This window comes from Aquarana catesbeiana, linkage group LG02 (genome assembly GCF_042186555.1).
Source record: "Aquarana catesbeiana isolate 2022-GZ linkage group LG02, ASM4218655v1, whole genome shotgun sequence".
In the NCBI taxonomy this organism is placed as follows: domain Eukaryota; kingdom Metazoa; phylum Chordata; class Amphibia; order Anura; family Ranidae; genus Aquarana; species Aquarana catesbeiana.
The window spans coordinates 178,990,142-179,005,847 of NC_133325.1; the positions used below are offsets into that span (position 1 = coordinate 178,990,142).

A 15,706-nucleotide genomic window follows, 5' to 3' on the forward strand; every position below is an offset into this window, starting at 1 on the left:
ACTCCTGTGCTCATTAGGAACCAGCTGTACAAACTTCCAATGTTCTCAAAATGGAGATGGTTTATGCAAGAGAAAAAAACTCCATAGCGCAATATGTAGGTATAAAGCATTTAATAAAATAATTAGCTCCCCTATTTGGGGTACTCACATATTGTGGGTGCGTGAGTGCACCAACCATATCAAGCATAAAACGGATAATCTCCCGGTGTGGCGTGCGGTGTAGCGTGTGTAACGAAAAGACTCCTTCTCTCTCTCTGCTGACAGCTCCGTCCAGGCCCCTCCCCTACGCGTGTTCGGCACCGGGACCACGTGCCTTCTTCAGGGGGATCTGATTGGACGAGAGCTTCAGAGTGAATATATATATAGCTCCGGCGGCCATTTTGCCTGAGACCGCAGACATATTTGTGTCTATGGCGGCCATTTTCCCTTAGGCCTTAAATCAGGTTGACGTACGCCGTGTCAATCATGGCAGCCATTTTGCCTAAGATTACAAAACTGAACTCTAATGGGCAATAAAGGTAAGCACAGCGGCCATTTTCCCTAAGACTACACTTCTGTTAATTAACCAGAAGTGTACTATTAATAACAGGATCTCACAATAAATGGTCCAATGGGATGTTGAGTATTAAATTCAATGTAAATTCTATATTGATATAATTCAGGACGGAGCGGTCTGGCAAAGAGAGTATCACTACACACCACACACGTTTAGATCGCCACAAACGATATCACATAATGCCCTAATTGGTAAATAACCTACAGCATTCTATACAAGGGTTGACCAAAGATAAAATTAAAATATTATTAAAATATTAAAAATAAACATAACATACTTTATTCTAAACATATATTAATCGCATAAAAAATCATAAACATCCTATAAAATATTAACTAAAAAGGTCTATTCTAAAAAATCATTCAAAATGAATAAATTATTCATAGAGTCACTGTGGGGAGGTAATAGAACTATCAAGGGGAAAGAACATCAATGTGTACAATCTATATTGGATGCCCCTACTGAGCCCAATAGATAGGGCATCCCTTATAACTCAAAATAAGAGAGAACAAAAATAATAGAAAATGTACCGCCAAAGTAAACCGTATCAGTAATTACTAAGGAAACATCTCAAATCGAAATCTCTATTCAATCCTCCAGGAATCAAAGACCCAAGCTGGTGTATCCACCAGGATTCTCTTTTGCTTATCTCTCTAACGAAATTAGAACCCCTCCAGTGGCGTTTGGGCGCCTCAATCCCCCAAAACTTCATGCCTGCGGTACTTTGGTTATGTACCCTCTTAAAGTGCACATACAAACCATGTTTATCGGACCCATTGCATATATGCCTCACATGTTCTTCCATGCGGTCTTTGAGAGCCCTGGTGGTCCGCCCCACATACAACAGGTTACATGGGCACTTTAAGGCATAGACCACCCCTACTGTATCACAGGATATAAAATCCCTAATCTTATACGAAAAATTGTTTCTAGGGTTCAAGAACTCCTTTAACCTCCTAATGTTGCCCGGGATCCTCCTGCAACTGTAACACCTGCCACAGCTGTGGAATCCTTCTAGGTCCAGGAACATTTTAGGTTTTGGAGGGGGAGGATCTACCACATTGTGTATCAGCCTGTCCCGCGGGACAGGCTGATACACAATGTGGTAGATCCTCCCCCTCCAAAACCTAAAATGTTCCTGGACCTAGAAGGATTCCACAGCTGTGGCAGGTGTTACAGTTGCAGGAGGATCCCGGGCAACATTAGGAGGTTAAAGGAGTTCTTGAACCCTAGAAACAATTTTTCGTATAAGATTAGGGATTTTATATCCTGTGATACAGTAGGGGTGGTCTATGCCTTAAAGTGCCCATGTAACCTGTTGTATGTGGGGCGGACCACCAGGGCTCTCAAAGACCGCATGGAAGAACATGTGAGGCATATATGCAATGGGTCCGATAAACATGGTTTGTATGTGCACTTTAAGAGGGTACATAACCAAAGTACCGCAGGCATGAAGTTTTGGGGGATTGAGGCGCCCAAACGCCACTGGAGGGGTTCTAATTTCGTTAGAGAGATAAGCAAAAGAGAATCCTGGTGGATACACCAGCTTGGGTCTTTGATTCCTGGAGGATTGAATAGAGATTTCGATTTGAGATGTTTCCTTAGTAATTACTGATACGGTTTACTTTGGCGGTACATTTTCTATTATTTTTGTTCTCTCTTATTTTGAGTTATAAGGGATGCCCTATCTATTGGGCTCAGTAGGGGCATCCAATATAGATTGTACACATTGATGTTCTTTCCCCTTGATAGTTCTATTACCTCCCCACAGTGACTCTATGAATAATTTATTCATTTTGAATGATTTTTTAGAATAGACCTTTTTAGTTAATATTTTATAGGATGTTTATGATTTTTTATGCGATTAATATATGTTTAGAATAAAGTATGTTATGTTTATTTTTAATATTTTAATAATATTTTAATTTTATCTTTGGTCAACCCTTGTATAGAATGCTGTAGGTTATTTACCAATTAGGGCATTATGTGATATCGTTTGTGGCGATCTAAACGTGTGTGGTGTGTAGTGATACTCTCTTTGCCAGACCGCTCCGTCCTGAATTATATCAATATAGAATTTACATTGAATTTAATACTCAACATCCCATTGGACCATTTATTGTGAGATCCTGTTATTAATAGTACACTTCTGGTTAATTAACAGAAGTGTAGTCTTAGGGAAAATGGCCGCTGTGCTTACCTTTATTGCCCATTAGAGTTCAGTTTTGTAATCTTAGGCAAAATGGCTGCCATGATTGACACGGCGTACGTCAACCTGATTTAAGGCCTAAGGGAAAATGGCCGCCATAGACACAAATATGTCTGCGGTCTCAGGCAAAATGGCCGCCGGAGCTATATATATATTCACTCTGAAGCTCTCGTCCAATCAGATCCCCCTGAAGAAGGCACGTGGTCCCGGTGCCGAACACGCGTAGGGGAGGGGCCTGGACGGAGCTGTCAGCAGAGAGAGAGAAGGAGTCTTTTCGTTACACACGCTACACCGCACGCCACACCGGGAGATTATCCGTTTTATGCTTGATATGGTTGGTGCACTCACGCACCCACAATATGTGAGTACCCCAAATAGGGGAGCTAATTATTTTATTAAATGCTTTATACCTACATATTGCGCTATGGAGTTTTTTTCTCTTGCATAAACCATCTCCATTTTGAGAACATTGGAAGTTTGTACAGCTGGTTCCTAATGAGCACAGGAGTGGCTCCAAGGCTTTGTTTGGCATAGTTTAATCGCTGTGTCACACACAGGAAGGTGAGCATATACACCTGTGGGGGCGGCTGGAAGACACTACAGCATGTTTCTTGGTGGCACATTTTGGAAGATAGAATATGTGAAAATCACCCAACTTTTGGACTAATTTATTCGGGCACTTTTATATCATTGGATATTCACGCTTTTGGACTTTATTTATTCACCATTTGCTATATCCTCCAGTATTTATTTGCTATTTCAATTGATATGTCACTCTGTTTGATTATTCACATTCTCTGTTTATATAGTATTGTGCACTTTATATTTTATTTCAACACTCAGGTTGCTCATATTAATACTGCACTTTGAGTGTAGTGATTTTTTTCTAGCGCAGACACATTATTTTTAATTTTATTACTGAAAAGTATGTCTATGTACAGCATAGTATGCACTCAATACTTGGTCAGGGCTCCTTTTGCATGAATTACTGCATCAATGCAGAGTGGCATGGAGGCGATTAACCTGTGGCACTGCTGAGGTGTTATGGAAGCCCAGGTTGCTTTGATAGCGCCCTTCAGCTCGTCTGCATTGTTGAGTCTGCTGTCTCATCTTCTTTTTGACAATACCACACAGATTCTCTATGGGGTTTAGGTCAGGCGAGTTTGCTGGCAAATCAAGCACAGTGATACCATGATCAGTCAACCAGGTATTGGTACTTTTGGCTGTGTGGGCAGGTGCCAAGTCCTGCTGGAAAATGAAATCTGCATCTCCATAAAGCTGCTCAGCAGAGGGAAGCATGAAGTGCTCTAGAATTTCCTGGTAAAGGGCTGTGCTGACTTTGGACTTGATAAAACACAGTGGACCAACACAAGCAGATGACATGGCTCCCCAAATCATCACTGACTGTGGAAAGTTCACCCTTGACCTCATGCAACTTGAATTCTGTGCCTCTCCACTCATCTTCTAGACTCTGGGACCTTAATTTCCAAATGAGATGCAAAATGTACTTTCATCCGAAAAGAGGACTTTGGACCACTAAGCAACAGTCCAGTCCTTTTTCTCCTTCGCCCAGGTAAGAAGCTTCCTTGTAAAAAACAGAGTTCCTGGTGAAACATGTTGAATTTGGAATCACAACAGAGAAGCTATATGCGTCGTGGATGATGTATCTCATTGTGCCTGTGCATACGCAGCTGACTGCTTGAGACTGGTGGAGACTGTCTCAGCAGAGACAAGCGTACGGTGGCCCAGAGGACCTGACACTTACATAGTGCTGACAGCAAACTGCTCACTGGAGCCCCACGGACCCCGCTTAACAAACGGAGCATACAGGATGGCACATACAGCCCCCTGGACCGGAGAAAGATAGTACAGGACTGTGATTATATCGCTCCATGAATGGTCGGGTGAGCGAACCATAGGCCTTTTAGCTGCCTTCTTTTGCTTTACCTCCTGCTGTTTGTTACTTTTCAGCCAGTATTAGCCAGCTTCATAATAGCATCATTGAGCTATTTTCAAACAGCTAGATCCTGTGAATACATGCAATTCCATTCTGAGAAACTGCATATCTATGCCTTCGGATTGGATACTAACTGTGGATTGTAATCATCTCTCCACACTGACAGCTATGTCTTGCTATAATCTTAATTAAAGCTGCCTCTGTGGGACCAGCAACTTGTCTCAATCAACCACCGTTTACCAGGGTTTTTTGTTAAAAGGGTTTCTAATTAAATATAGTGACAGAACGGACTTTGCTATGTATGGTGCATGTCACTGAAACCATCAGTATGATCCATAAAACACTATCTACTCCAATTAACAATAGCCTTGCTATAGGTGTGTGCATGCATGGTTGAAGCGTGATGCAGCTGCTCTTAAACAGACAACGTTGTCTATTTTAATTATGATCTTGGTGTTGGTGGTGGGTACCTGGCCTTGGCTCTTTTTGTATTAAACATATTTTTCTAATAAAATGTATCCCTTATTAAGCAGCATCGTCCACCTATGTCTCTTTTCAGTGGGAATCTTTCCCCTGTAATTTTCTCTATCTATAGTATTTAGGCACAGAGACTGCACCTATTATTGGTGAGCCTGCAAATCTTGGGACACCACATGGGTATATTGAACACCCAGTGTTGTGGTAACCAATAGTGAATACTGATCTTTAACCAATTTTTTTATATGCTTCGGATGTTGTCTCTGGTTCAGAAGTGGCTTGACACAAGGAATGCAACAGTTGTAGCCCATGTTCTGTATACGTCTGTGTGTGGTGGCTCTTGAAGCACTGACAACAGCCGTAGTCCACTCCTTGTGAATCTCCCCCAAATCTTTGAATGGCCTTTGGTTCACAATCCTCTCAAGACTGCATTTATTCCTGTGGCTTGTGCATCTTTTTCTACCACAGTTTTTCCTTTCACTCAACTTTCCATTAATATGCTTGGATATAGCACTCTGAGAACAGCCAGCTTCTTTAGCAGTGCCCTTTTGTGACTTACCCTCCTTGTGGAGGGTGTCAGTGACTGTCTTCTGAACAACTGTCAAGTCAGCAGTCTTCCCCATGATTGTGTAACCTACTGAACCAGACTGAGAGACCATTTAAAGGCTCAGGAAACCTTTACAGGTGATTTGCGTTAATTGGCGGATTAGAGTGTGACACCATGAGTCTACAATATTGAGCTTTTTCACAATATTCTAATTTTCTGAGATACTGAATTTTTGGTTTTCACTAGCTGTAAGCCATAATAATCAAAACTAGAAAAGCTACAATTTCTGGGGAAATTGTGTGAAGTGTTCTTGCCTCCACCAGTAGTCTACAAGCATTATCAAGTCTAGCAGATGAAGGTATGACCACATGCATTTGGGGGGGTCTCAGCATCTTGTGTTTACATTCACTGTTTCCTAGCAACGCTCATGCCCTGTTTATGCTTCACAACCACTGCTCAATACACAATACACAGGATCATGATAGATGTAATAACTGTGCAGTAATTCAAACGGTCGTATTTTAAAAACTATAAATCCTACAGCGAAGAGCTTTATATTGTGAGAATCACAAGACCCAGACCTAGATTTTGATGCATAGTATGTCTCTGAAATATTAAAAATGGAGGCACGGTCGCAGTTTAGATATTGCCCTTCAAATTTGAAGGGGCTAGAGTGTAGTTTCAATGAATATCAATGGACGGCGTGAGTTGCAAACAAATGGTCATATTGTGAAAACTATCAGGACTATGGCTTAGCCGTGGACATGTTTAGTGGCAGCAGGGATAGCTGAACGTTTTGATATAAGATTGGTGTAGGTGGGCTTGAAAATGAGGGAGTGGTGGCAGTTTAGAAATCATGTCCTGATTTTTCAGCTTTTGTCACCTCCCACTCTAGTTTTGAACATTTCCCCATTCATTCCTATGGGGCCAATTTCGCCGCAAAAACGACGATAATTCGTGAACCATTTGGTGAAACGTTCCACAAAGTAATAGCACACCAATCGGGAACAAGCCGCACGTTTCGGTATATTACTTGTCTATGTAGTGTAAAAACTGTGGGAGGAGTTAGGGTGGTAAATTTGGCTATAATAATATATATGTGAGATAACAGTAAGTGGTCTTGCTATGCAAGACCACTTAATTAAAATAAATAAATGCTTGAAATACAGTGGGGACAGAAAGTATTCAGACCCCCTTAAATTTTTCACTTTGTTATATTGCAGCCATTTGCTAAAATCATTTAAGTTCATTTTTTCCCTCATTAATGTACACACAGCACCCCATATTGACAGAAAAACACAGAATTGTTAACATTTTTGCAGATTTATTAAAAAAGAAAAACTGAAATATCACATGGCCCTAAGTATTCAGACCCTTTGCTGTGACACTCATATATTTAACTCAGGTGCTGTCAATTTCTTCTGATCATCCTTGAGATGGTTCTACGCCTTCATTTCAGTCCAGCTGTGTTTGATTATACTGATTGGACTTGATTAGGAAAGCCACACACCTGTCTATATAAGACCTTACAGCTCACAGTGCATATCAGAGCAAATGAGGATCATGAGGTCAAAGGAACTGCCTGAAGATCTCAGAGACAGAATTGTGGCAAGGCACAGATCTGGCCAAGCTTACAAAAAAGTTCTGCTTACCCTTCCTAGAGCTGGTCGTCCAGCCAAACTGAGCTATCGGGGGAGAAGTGCCTTGGTGAGAGAGGTAAAGAAGAACCCAAAGATCATTGTGGCTGAGCTCCAGAGATGCAGTCGGGAGATGGGAGAAAGTTGTAGAAAGTCAACCATCACTGCAGCCCTCCACCAGTCGGGGCTTTATGGCAGAGTGGCCCGACGGAAACCTCTCCTCAGTGCAAGACACATGAAAGCCTGCATGGAGTTTGCTAAAAAAACACCTGAAGGACTCCAAGATTCTCTGGTCTGATGAGACCAAGATAGAACTTTTTGGCCTAAATTCTAAGCGGTATGTGTGGAGAAAACCAGGCACTGCTCATCACCTGTCCAATACAGTCCCAACAGTGAAGCATGGTGGTGGCAGCATCATGCTGTGGGGGTGTTTTTCAGCTGCAAGGACAGGACGACTGGTTGCAATCGAGGGAAAGATGAATGCGGCCAAGTACAGGAATATCCTGGACGAAAACCTTCTCCAGAGTGCTCAGGACCTCAGACTGGGCTGAAGGTTTACCTTGCAACAAGACAGTGACCCTAAGCACACAGCTAAAATAACGAAGGAGTGGCTTCACAACTCAGTGACTGTTCTTGAATGGCCCAGCCAGAGCCCTGACTTAAACCCAATTGAGCATCTCTGGAGAGACCTAAAAATGGCTGTCCACCAACATTTACCATCCAACCTGACAGAACTGGAGAGGATCTGCAAGGAGAAATGGCAGAGGATCCCCAAATCCAGGTGTGAAAAACTTGTTGCATCCTTCCCAAAAAGACTCATGGCTGTATTAGATCAAAAGGGTGCTTCTACTAAATACTGACCAAAGGGCCTGAATACTTAGAACCATGTGATATTTCAGTATTTCTTTTTTAATAAATCTGCAAAAATGTCAACAATTCTGTGTTTTTCTGTCAATATGGGGTGCTGTGTGTACATTAATGAGGAAAAAAATGAACTTAAATGATTTTAGCAAATGGCTGCAATATAACAAAGAGTGAAAAATTTAAGGGGGTCTGAATACTTTCCGTCCCCACTGTATATCACTCTGTGTGTAATGAATCTATATAATATGAGTTTCACTTTTTGACTTGAATTACTAAAATAAATCAACTTTTTTGATAGTCTAATTTTTTTAGATGCACCTGAATACCTTTTATTTAGGCCCAATGATATCAAAACTGGGGTTCTGTGCTTTTCAAAGCACAGCAAGCAGATCATGGCTGGTGGGAGGGACCGGCAGGGTGCTTTGAATAGCTTCATGAAAACATCACAGAACTCTGCTGCAGTACTCCTCTCAAGAGCCCTCAGCCCTGACGAAAGCAGCAGACTGGTTCTTAAAAAGAGTTTTGCAAATATCAAAATGTTTTCATGGACAGTCAGTCTGAAGAAGTGTAAATTCCTAGGCAGACTGTATTGGCATACAGATTTGCCCTAGGAAACTCCTACATGAGTTGCTGAGCTTCCATGATTTGAAACAGTTGAAATCAAGTGCATGAAAAAAGAAAGGTGAGGGCAGTAAGGCTGGGTAGGAAAGTATTAGATGATGCCAGATGTCCTCCAGCCAGAAAACGAGGAAGGCTGTATCTGACTTTTTGTTCATAGTGCACATTGTGGGGAATATTTACTAAAACTGAAGTGCAAAATCTGGTGCAGGTCTACATAGAAAGCAATCAGCTTCCAGGTTTGATTGTCGAAGCCTAAGAGCCCATTCACACAGGGGCAACACGACTTCCAGCGCGACTTTCGGAGGCAACTTGGACACGACTCGAGTATGAATCACAGCACGACTTGGAGCAACTTACAACACAACTTGAAGTCGCCTCCAGGACAGGGAACTTTACAAGTGGCCAATCAGAGCTTATCAGCTGTGTGTGAGAAGGAGGGGGCTGGCTGTTTAGTGGAGGAAATTACTTTCTGTTTCCTTTCTGCTTCCTGTAAAGTTGCCTCAGTATGAACAGTGATCAGACTTGGAGGCAACTTCCATTGAAATCAATGGGTACAAGTTGCCTTCAAGTCGGATTGAAGTAGTACAGGAACCTTTTCTGAAGTCGGAGCGACTGCAGTAGTGTGCATTAAGACGGATCCATTCATTTACATTGATTTTTTCATGTAACGCGACTTGAAGCGACTAGGGGCGACTTGAAGTCGGATCCAAAGTTGCCCCTGTGTGAATGGGCTCTAATTAAACAAGCTGAAGTTAGAACCTGATTGGCACAGCTGCACCAGATTCTGTGTGCATCAATTTTAGTAAACCTCATTCAGTCCACAATGAATATTTATAAGTTCTTTACATACCTGCCAATGTTGGCTATGTGTGAAGCGACCCTGTAGGGCTTCCAACATTTGTAAATTCATTGCACCTTGACTCTGTCACTTGAAAACAAAAACTGCTTTGAGCTATGAATTGCAGACGTCAAATAAAGGCAGCCTGCAGTCCCCGCTACCCTCAAATGCTGGACTGCTTTGATGAGGCAAAGCTATAGCCCTTCCTGCCTCAGTAAGCTTCCTCTGCTGACATTTACCTATGATAGGGCTTGCCTATAAGTAGTTTAAATATCTCCTAAACCTGTACCGTTTAGGAGATATTTACATTACATGCAGCCAGTGACCTCTCTGGCACATGCGCTCTGAAGGAACGGCCATGGGTGCTGTTCCTTCCAAGCCATGTGCTGCGAATGGCGGCTCCCACGCGCCGGAGCCTGCAAACCCTGAAGTAGCTCCGGGAAAGATGTCAGCCATCTCAGCGGTGTGTGGGCGCCAATGGAAGGCTTCGTTCTAAGTATTTAATAATGAGCTAGTATGCAATGCATACTAGCTCATTATGCCTTACAGGATTTTTTTTGTTTTTGTTTTTTGAGTTTACAACCTCTTTAAAGTGGTGGAAGTATCTCTGTTGTGTTCTGCAATCTTACCTGTGTGCCCAGTAAGCCCCTCCAATCTCAACAGCACACTATGAGGACTTGACTGCCTATATGTAGCCCCACCTGTCTCTTCATTATCCATATACAAATGGGAATATATTTACCGGATTTGTTAATGTGACTGGTTTACAGAATTTGTAATTACAGTGTCTTTTTTCTCCCCGCAGGAATCCACCTAATAACAAAGGGTAAGACCGTCATTCAGTTCTGTTTCTCAAATTTAGATATGGTCATTTTACTTGCAAGCCACAGTTGACAAGTGTCTCTGTTTCTCCAAAGAATTCGTAAATTTAATTTGCTTGGATCGTCAGACAAGTCTATAGAAAATGTTCAGCAAGGAGGACTAATGGTGGAGTACAAACATTTGGTACGTTTTCTTTCTTTTTTTTTTTTTTTAAATCAAAAAAGGTTTTATTGAACATTCACATATTATCCATCAATCAACGTCACTGGTTTTGCAATTACATAAGATTTGTTATAGCAGATTCTGTTCATGTACATACATACAGTGTTTATTTCAACTTTGCTCTCCATCCCACTGCGCTTCTCCTGCCAACCAAAATTCACCTTTTCTCATCTCCACCCCCCCACCCGCACAGCTTATAATATATATACTATCCTGCATCCCCTCGTTATGTTTACAGAGATTGTAGGAGTCTGGACATCACCAGCTCTCTCGGGCTTAGCCCCGGTGTGTCCAGCCATTTGGACCAAATTCGTTCAAACCTGGTAGGGCACCCTCTGTGTTGATATATATACTTTTCTCTTATGAGGGTTTGTCCCATGTGTTCCACCCATGAGCGACTAGTAGGTGGTCCCACAGACTTCCAACCCATGAGTATAAGTTTCCTGGCCTGGAATAAAGCTCTGGAGAACGCGACCCTGACCAATTCTTCAGGGATCTCGTCCTCCAGGATCCCCAGTATACAGCACATGGGGTCCATGGGGACCTTCGTTTGAAATACCTCATTGAGTGTACCCATCACCTCCCTCCAATATCGGTGGAGCTTCGGGCATCTCCACAGGAGGTGGATAAGGTCCCCATCATGCTGACGACAACGGGAACACAGAGGATCTACCGTCCTGTCCATTTTAAATAGCTTTTTTGGGGTATAGTGCACTCTTAGCGCTATAAACAATTGGGAAACCTTTTGTGCAATCTGACCAAGGTCCCTTTCCCAAGCCAACATTGCATTGCACGGGTATGCTCGCAGGTGCCTTACTAATAACATCTGGTAGCATTGAGATATAATTCCCTTGGTCTCACTACTGGACTGCAACACATGAAACACCGGCGTGGGCGACAATGTCCAACCACCCGCGTCCCCCTGCGCAAGAATCGCATGTCGCAGCTGAAGGTAGGAATAGAACATGCTATCTGGCAGGTTAAATTTATCCTGCAGTTCTGTAAAAGAGAGTAGTTTACCATTTGCGAATATATGTGGTAGCAGTTTAACCCCATGTTTACGCCATCTTGGCCCTTGTAGTAATTTATCCAGCTCAGTATAAGAGCGGTTGCCCCATATTGGGCTAAAATCAGTGAAGCCTTGCACCCCCTGAAGCTGTCTGACCTTATTCCAAATTTTTTGTACCAGTGACAATGTTGGGGTCTGTTTGTTGGATTGTGCAAATAACTGTGCCTCAAGGCCCATGGGAATGGTCTCTGCCCCCACCGCCATCAACATCAGCCGTGCCGACGAGCCTTTTGGTTTTGACGCCATAGAGCCGACCAGCTGCTGCAATTGGGACGCTATATAGTACAACCAGGGGTTGGGAACTGCCAAACCCCCGTTGTCATTTGATTGCTGCAGCTGCTCCAGCTTAATTCTGGGGTTTTTGTTATTCCATAGTAACCGACGGAAGAGTGTATTTACTATTCTGAAGATTTTTAGTGGGACTACTACCGGAGTATTATGTAAGAAGTATAGCAACTGTGGCATTAGGATCATTTTAATTAAGTTGGCTTTGCCCGCCAAGGACATCTTCAGGTTGTTCCAGGTATTTATTTTGTTTTGAAAGCGAGATAACAAGGGATAGATGTTTAGGGCGCAGTAGTCTCCAATCCTGGGCGCCACTTGTATGCCCAGGTATTTGAAACCAGTGACCAGGGGAATGGGGCAGCTATCTGGGAGTACAACCCCGTGATCTCCTTCCAACAACATCAGGGCCGACTTGGACCAATTAATGGTTAGCCCGGAGTAGTGACCGAACGTTTTTATTATAGACATCACCTCCACTAACGAGTGACTAGTGTCCCCTAAAAAGAGTAACATGTCGTCAGCATACATTATTTTTTCATGTAGATTTCCATATTGGAACCCCTGTATCTGGGCACTATCTCTTATCAGGGCTGCTAGGGGCTCTATCGCGATCGCAAAGAGCAGAGGGTACAGAGGACAACCCTGCCTTGTCCACCTACCCAGAGTAAAAGCGTGCGAAACCCTGTCCGTCACTCTAACATTGGCCTGATGGGACGCATACAGCAACTTAACCCATGCTATAAACCGTGCACTAAAACCAAACTTTTCCAGAACTGCCCATAAATATCTCCAGCTAACGCTGTCAAAGGCCTTGTTGGCGTCTAGAGACAACAGTGCCCTTTGACCCCCGTTATCCGCTTGCATCTGCATATTCAGGAACAGTCTCCTAAGATTTGTAGCCGTTGACTTTTGCGGCATAAAGCCTGCCTGATCCTGGTGTATAATGGAGGAGATGATCCCATTGACCCGGAGCGCCAGGACCTTGGCTAGGATCTTCACGTCACTCTGGAGTAACGATATAGGTCTGTAGGAGCCGGGGTCAACCGGATCCTTCCCCTGTTTGAGTAGTAGGATTACGTTGGCTCTTGCCATGGACTCAGGAAGTCTACCCGCATCCAGGCAAGCATCAAAAACCTTTAACAGTTCAGGGAGTATCTGTTCACCATATTGACTAAACACCTCCATGGGGAGGCCATCCTCTCCCGGTGCCTTACATGTGGGAAAAGAGCAGGCCGCTGTCTGTAGCTCCTCCAAAGTTATAGGAGCATCTAACTGATTTCGAGCTGCCACCGACAACGAGGGTAAATCTATTTTTGTCATATACACGGTTAGGTCTACATCCGAGTAGGCATCCCTCGATCTATACAAGTCGCCATAGAAAGATGCCAGCTCGGAAATAACGACCTCCGGAGAATTAACTATTTTCCCATTGGCTGCCCTAATGGCCCCAATGGCTGGTGACTACTGTTGGGATCGTGCGATTTTAGCAAGTAAACGACCTGTCCTTTCCCCCTCTTCATAGAATGCCAGTTTCGAGAAAAATCTCTTTCTCTCCGCTGTGGAGGATCTCAGCCGGTCCAGGGAATCCTGGGCCGACATCCATGCCTCCCTGGCGGAGTCGGTGGGGCTGGTGACATATGTTAGTTCCAGTTGTCGCACCAAGTCCCCCGCCTGTTCTAACAGGACCGAGGAGTTGTGTTCGACCTTCTGTATTTCCTGAATAAAAGTCCCTCTCAAGTGTGCTTTAAAGGTCTCCCATTTCAAATGAGCATTAGTTAAATGTCGATGCATTTTAAAGAAAGCCTGAATCTGGGCGGCTATTCTTTCTTGTGAAGTGAAAAGTTTTAACCAGAAAGCATTTAACTTCCAAGGGGCTCTAGGTAAGTTACTAGGGGGTGGAGTAGTTAACCATATAGCTAATGGCGAGTGGTCCGAGACACCTTGTGGGAAATATTCTATTTTAGATATACTACCAACCAGGTTTGGGGTGCCTATGCATAAATCAATACGAGATAGTGACCCATGGGTCTTAGAGAAACAAGAGAAATGTTTGTTATTTGGATTTCTGTTACGCCACATATCCATCCATCCTACCTCTGTAAGTAGGCGGCTCAGAGCTGTGCCTCGTCCGCCCCCAGGAGGCTGTACAGGAGGGTGTCTGTCTAATTTTGGATCCAGGTAACAATTAAAGTCACCCATTATCAGTACCGGTATATCCGGTTTGTTAACTAAGTATGAGATTAATATCTGCAGAACCTCTCTGGAGAACGGAGGGGGCACATATACAAAGGCTAAAATCAATGTGATTGTGTACAATACGTTTTCTTTATTTTAATGTGCAGCATTTACTTGTGCAAAATGTTGAATAAGCTTGTGTTCTTAAATATAAACCTTGTAATATAAACCTTATTGTTTAAACATCCTTTAAGACAGCCTGCCAGTCACACCACATATCGTTATTCTTCCTATAACTGTGCCTATAAGGATTGTGCGCCAGGGGGAGCTTAGTTAAAGAAGAAGTATAGCCAAAGCTTTTTTGGCTGTAGTTCTCCTATGCAGTGTGTTCTGCACTCCTGTGACCCGTTTTCAGCCGACAGCTGGCTAAAGCTCTTTGTCGGCTGAGGTCACAGAGCCGGTCCACCCAAATGCCTAGACTGGCAGCTGGCTCAGCCTCTCAGCAAGCCACTGAGAAATTGAACCAGCTGCTCTTGCCCCCTCCACAGCACAGCTCTCCAGGGAGCACTGAAGGGACAGAGCAGAGAGTCTTTGCTCAGAGTGCAGGTTAGATCTGAGCGATCAGTGGTGGTCCTAGAGCCGGTGGGGGACCTAGGTGAGTATAATTTTTTTTTTTTTTTTACCTAAACACATACTTCTCTTTTAACCACCTTAATACCAGGCACTTATGCACCTTCCCGCCCAGACTAATTTTCAGCTTTCAGCGCTCTCACACTTTGAATGACAATTACTCAGTCATGCTACACTGTATCCAAACAAAATGTTTATCATTTTCTTCTCACAAATAGAACTTTCTTTTGGTGGTATTTAATCACCACTGGGTTTTTTATTTTTTGCGATATAAGCGAAAAAACAGCAAAAATTTTGAAAAAAACACACTTTTTTTTAGTTTCTATTGTAAAAATTTTGCAAATAAGTAATTTTTCTTCATAAATGTGTGCCAAAATTTATACTGCTAAATATCTTTGGTAAAAATAACCCAAATTAGTGTATATTATTTGGTCTTTGTGAAAGTTATAGTCTACAAACTATGGTGCCAATCACTGAAAATTTATCACATCTGATGACACCTGATGTACTGAAAGCCTATCTCATTTCTTGAGACACTAACAAGCCAGGAATGTACAAATACCCCCCAAATGACCTCTTTTTGGAAAGTAGACAGTCCAAGGTATTTACTAAGAGGCATGGTGAGTTTTTTGAAGTTGTAATTTTTTCCCACAATTCTTGGGAAAATTAAGATTTTTTTTTTTTTTTACACAAACTGGTCATATTAACAGGTTATCTGTCTAACACAGCATATGCATAATTGCAACTACACCCCAAAATACATTCTGCTACTTCTCCTGAGTATGGCGATGCCACAT

At 42.8% G+C, this 15,706-nt stretch overlaps 1 protein-coding gene across 6 annotated transcripts in view; it reads left to right on the forward strand.

Moving 5' to 3' along the window:
* STAT2 (signal transducer and activator of transcription 2) overlaps positions 1-15,706 on the forward strand; it is a 174,062-nt gene that overhangs the window by 105,454 nt on the left and 52,902 nt on the right. For all 6 annotated transcript variants that reach the window (XM_073613933.1, XM_073613937.1, XM_073613936.1 and 3 more), the window contains 2 exons: positions 10,512-10,532; positions 10,624-10,711. In XM_073613933.1, the coding sequence (XP_073470034.1) occupies positions 10,512-10,532; positions 10,624-10,711 (109 nt within the window). The remainder of the gene's footprint in view (positions 1-10,511; positions 10,533-10,623; positions 10,712-15,706) is intronic.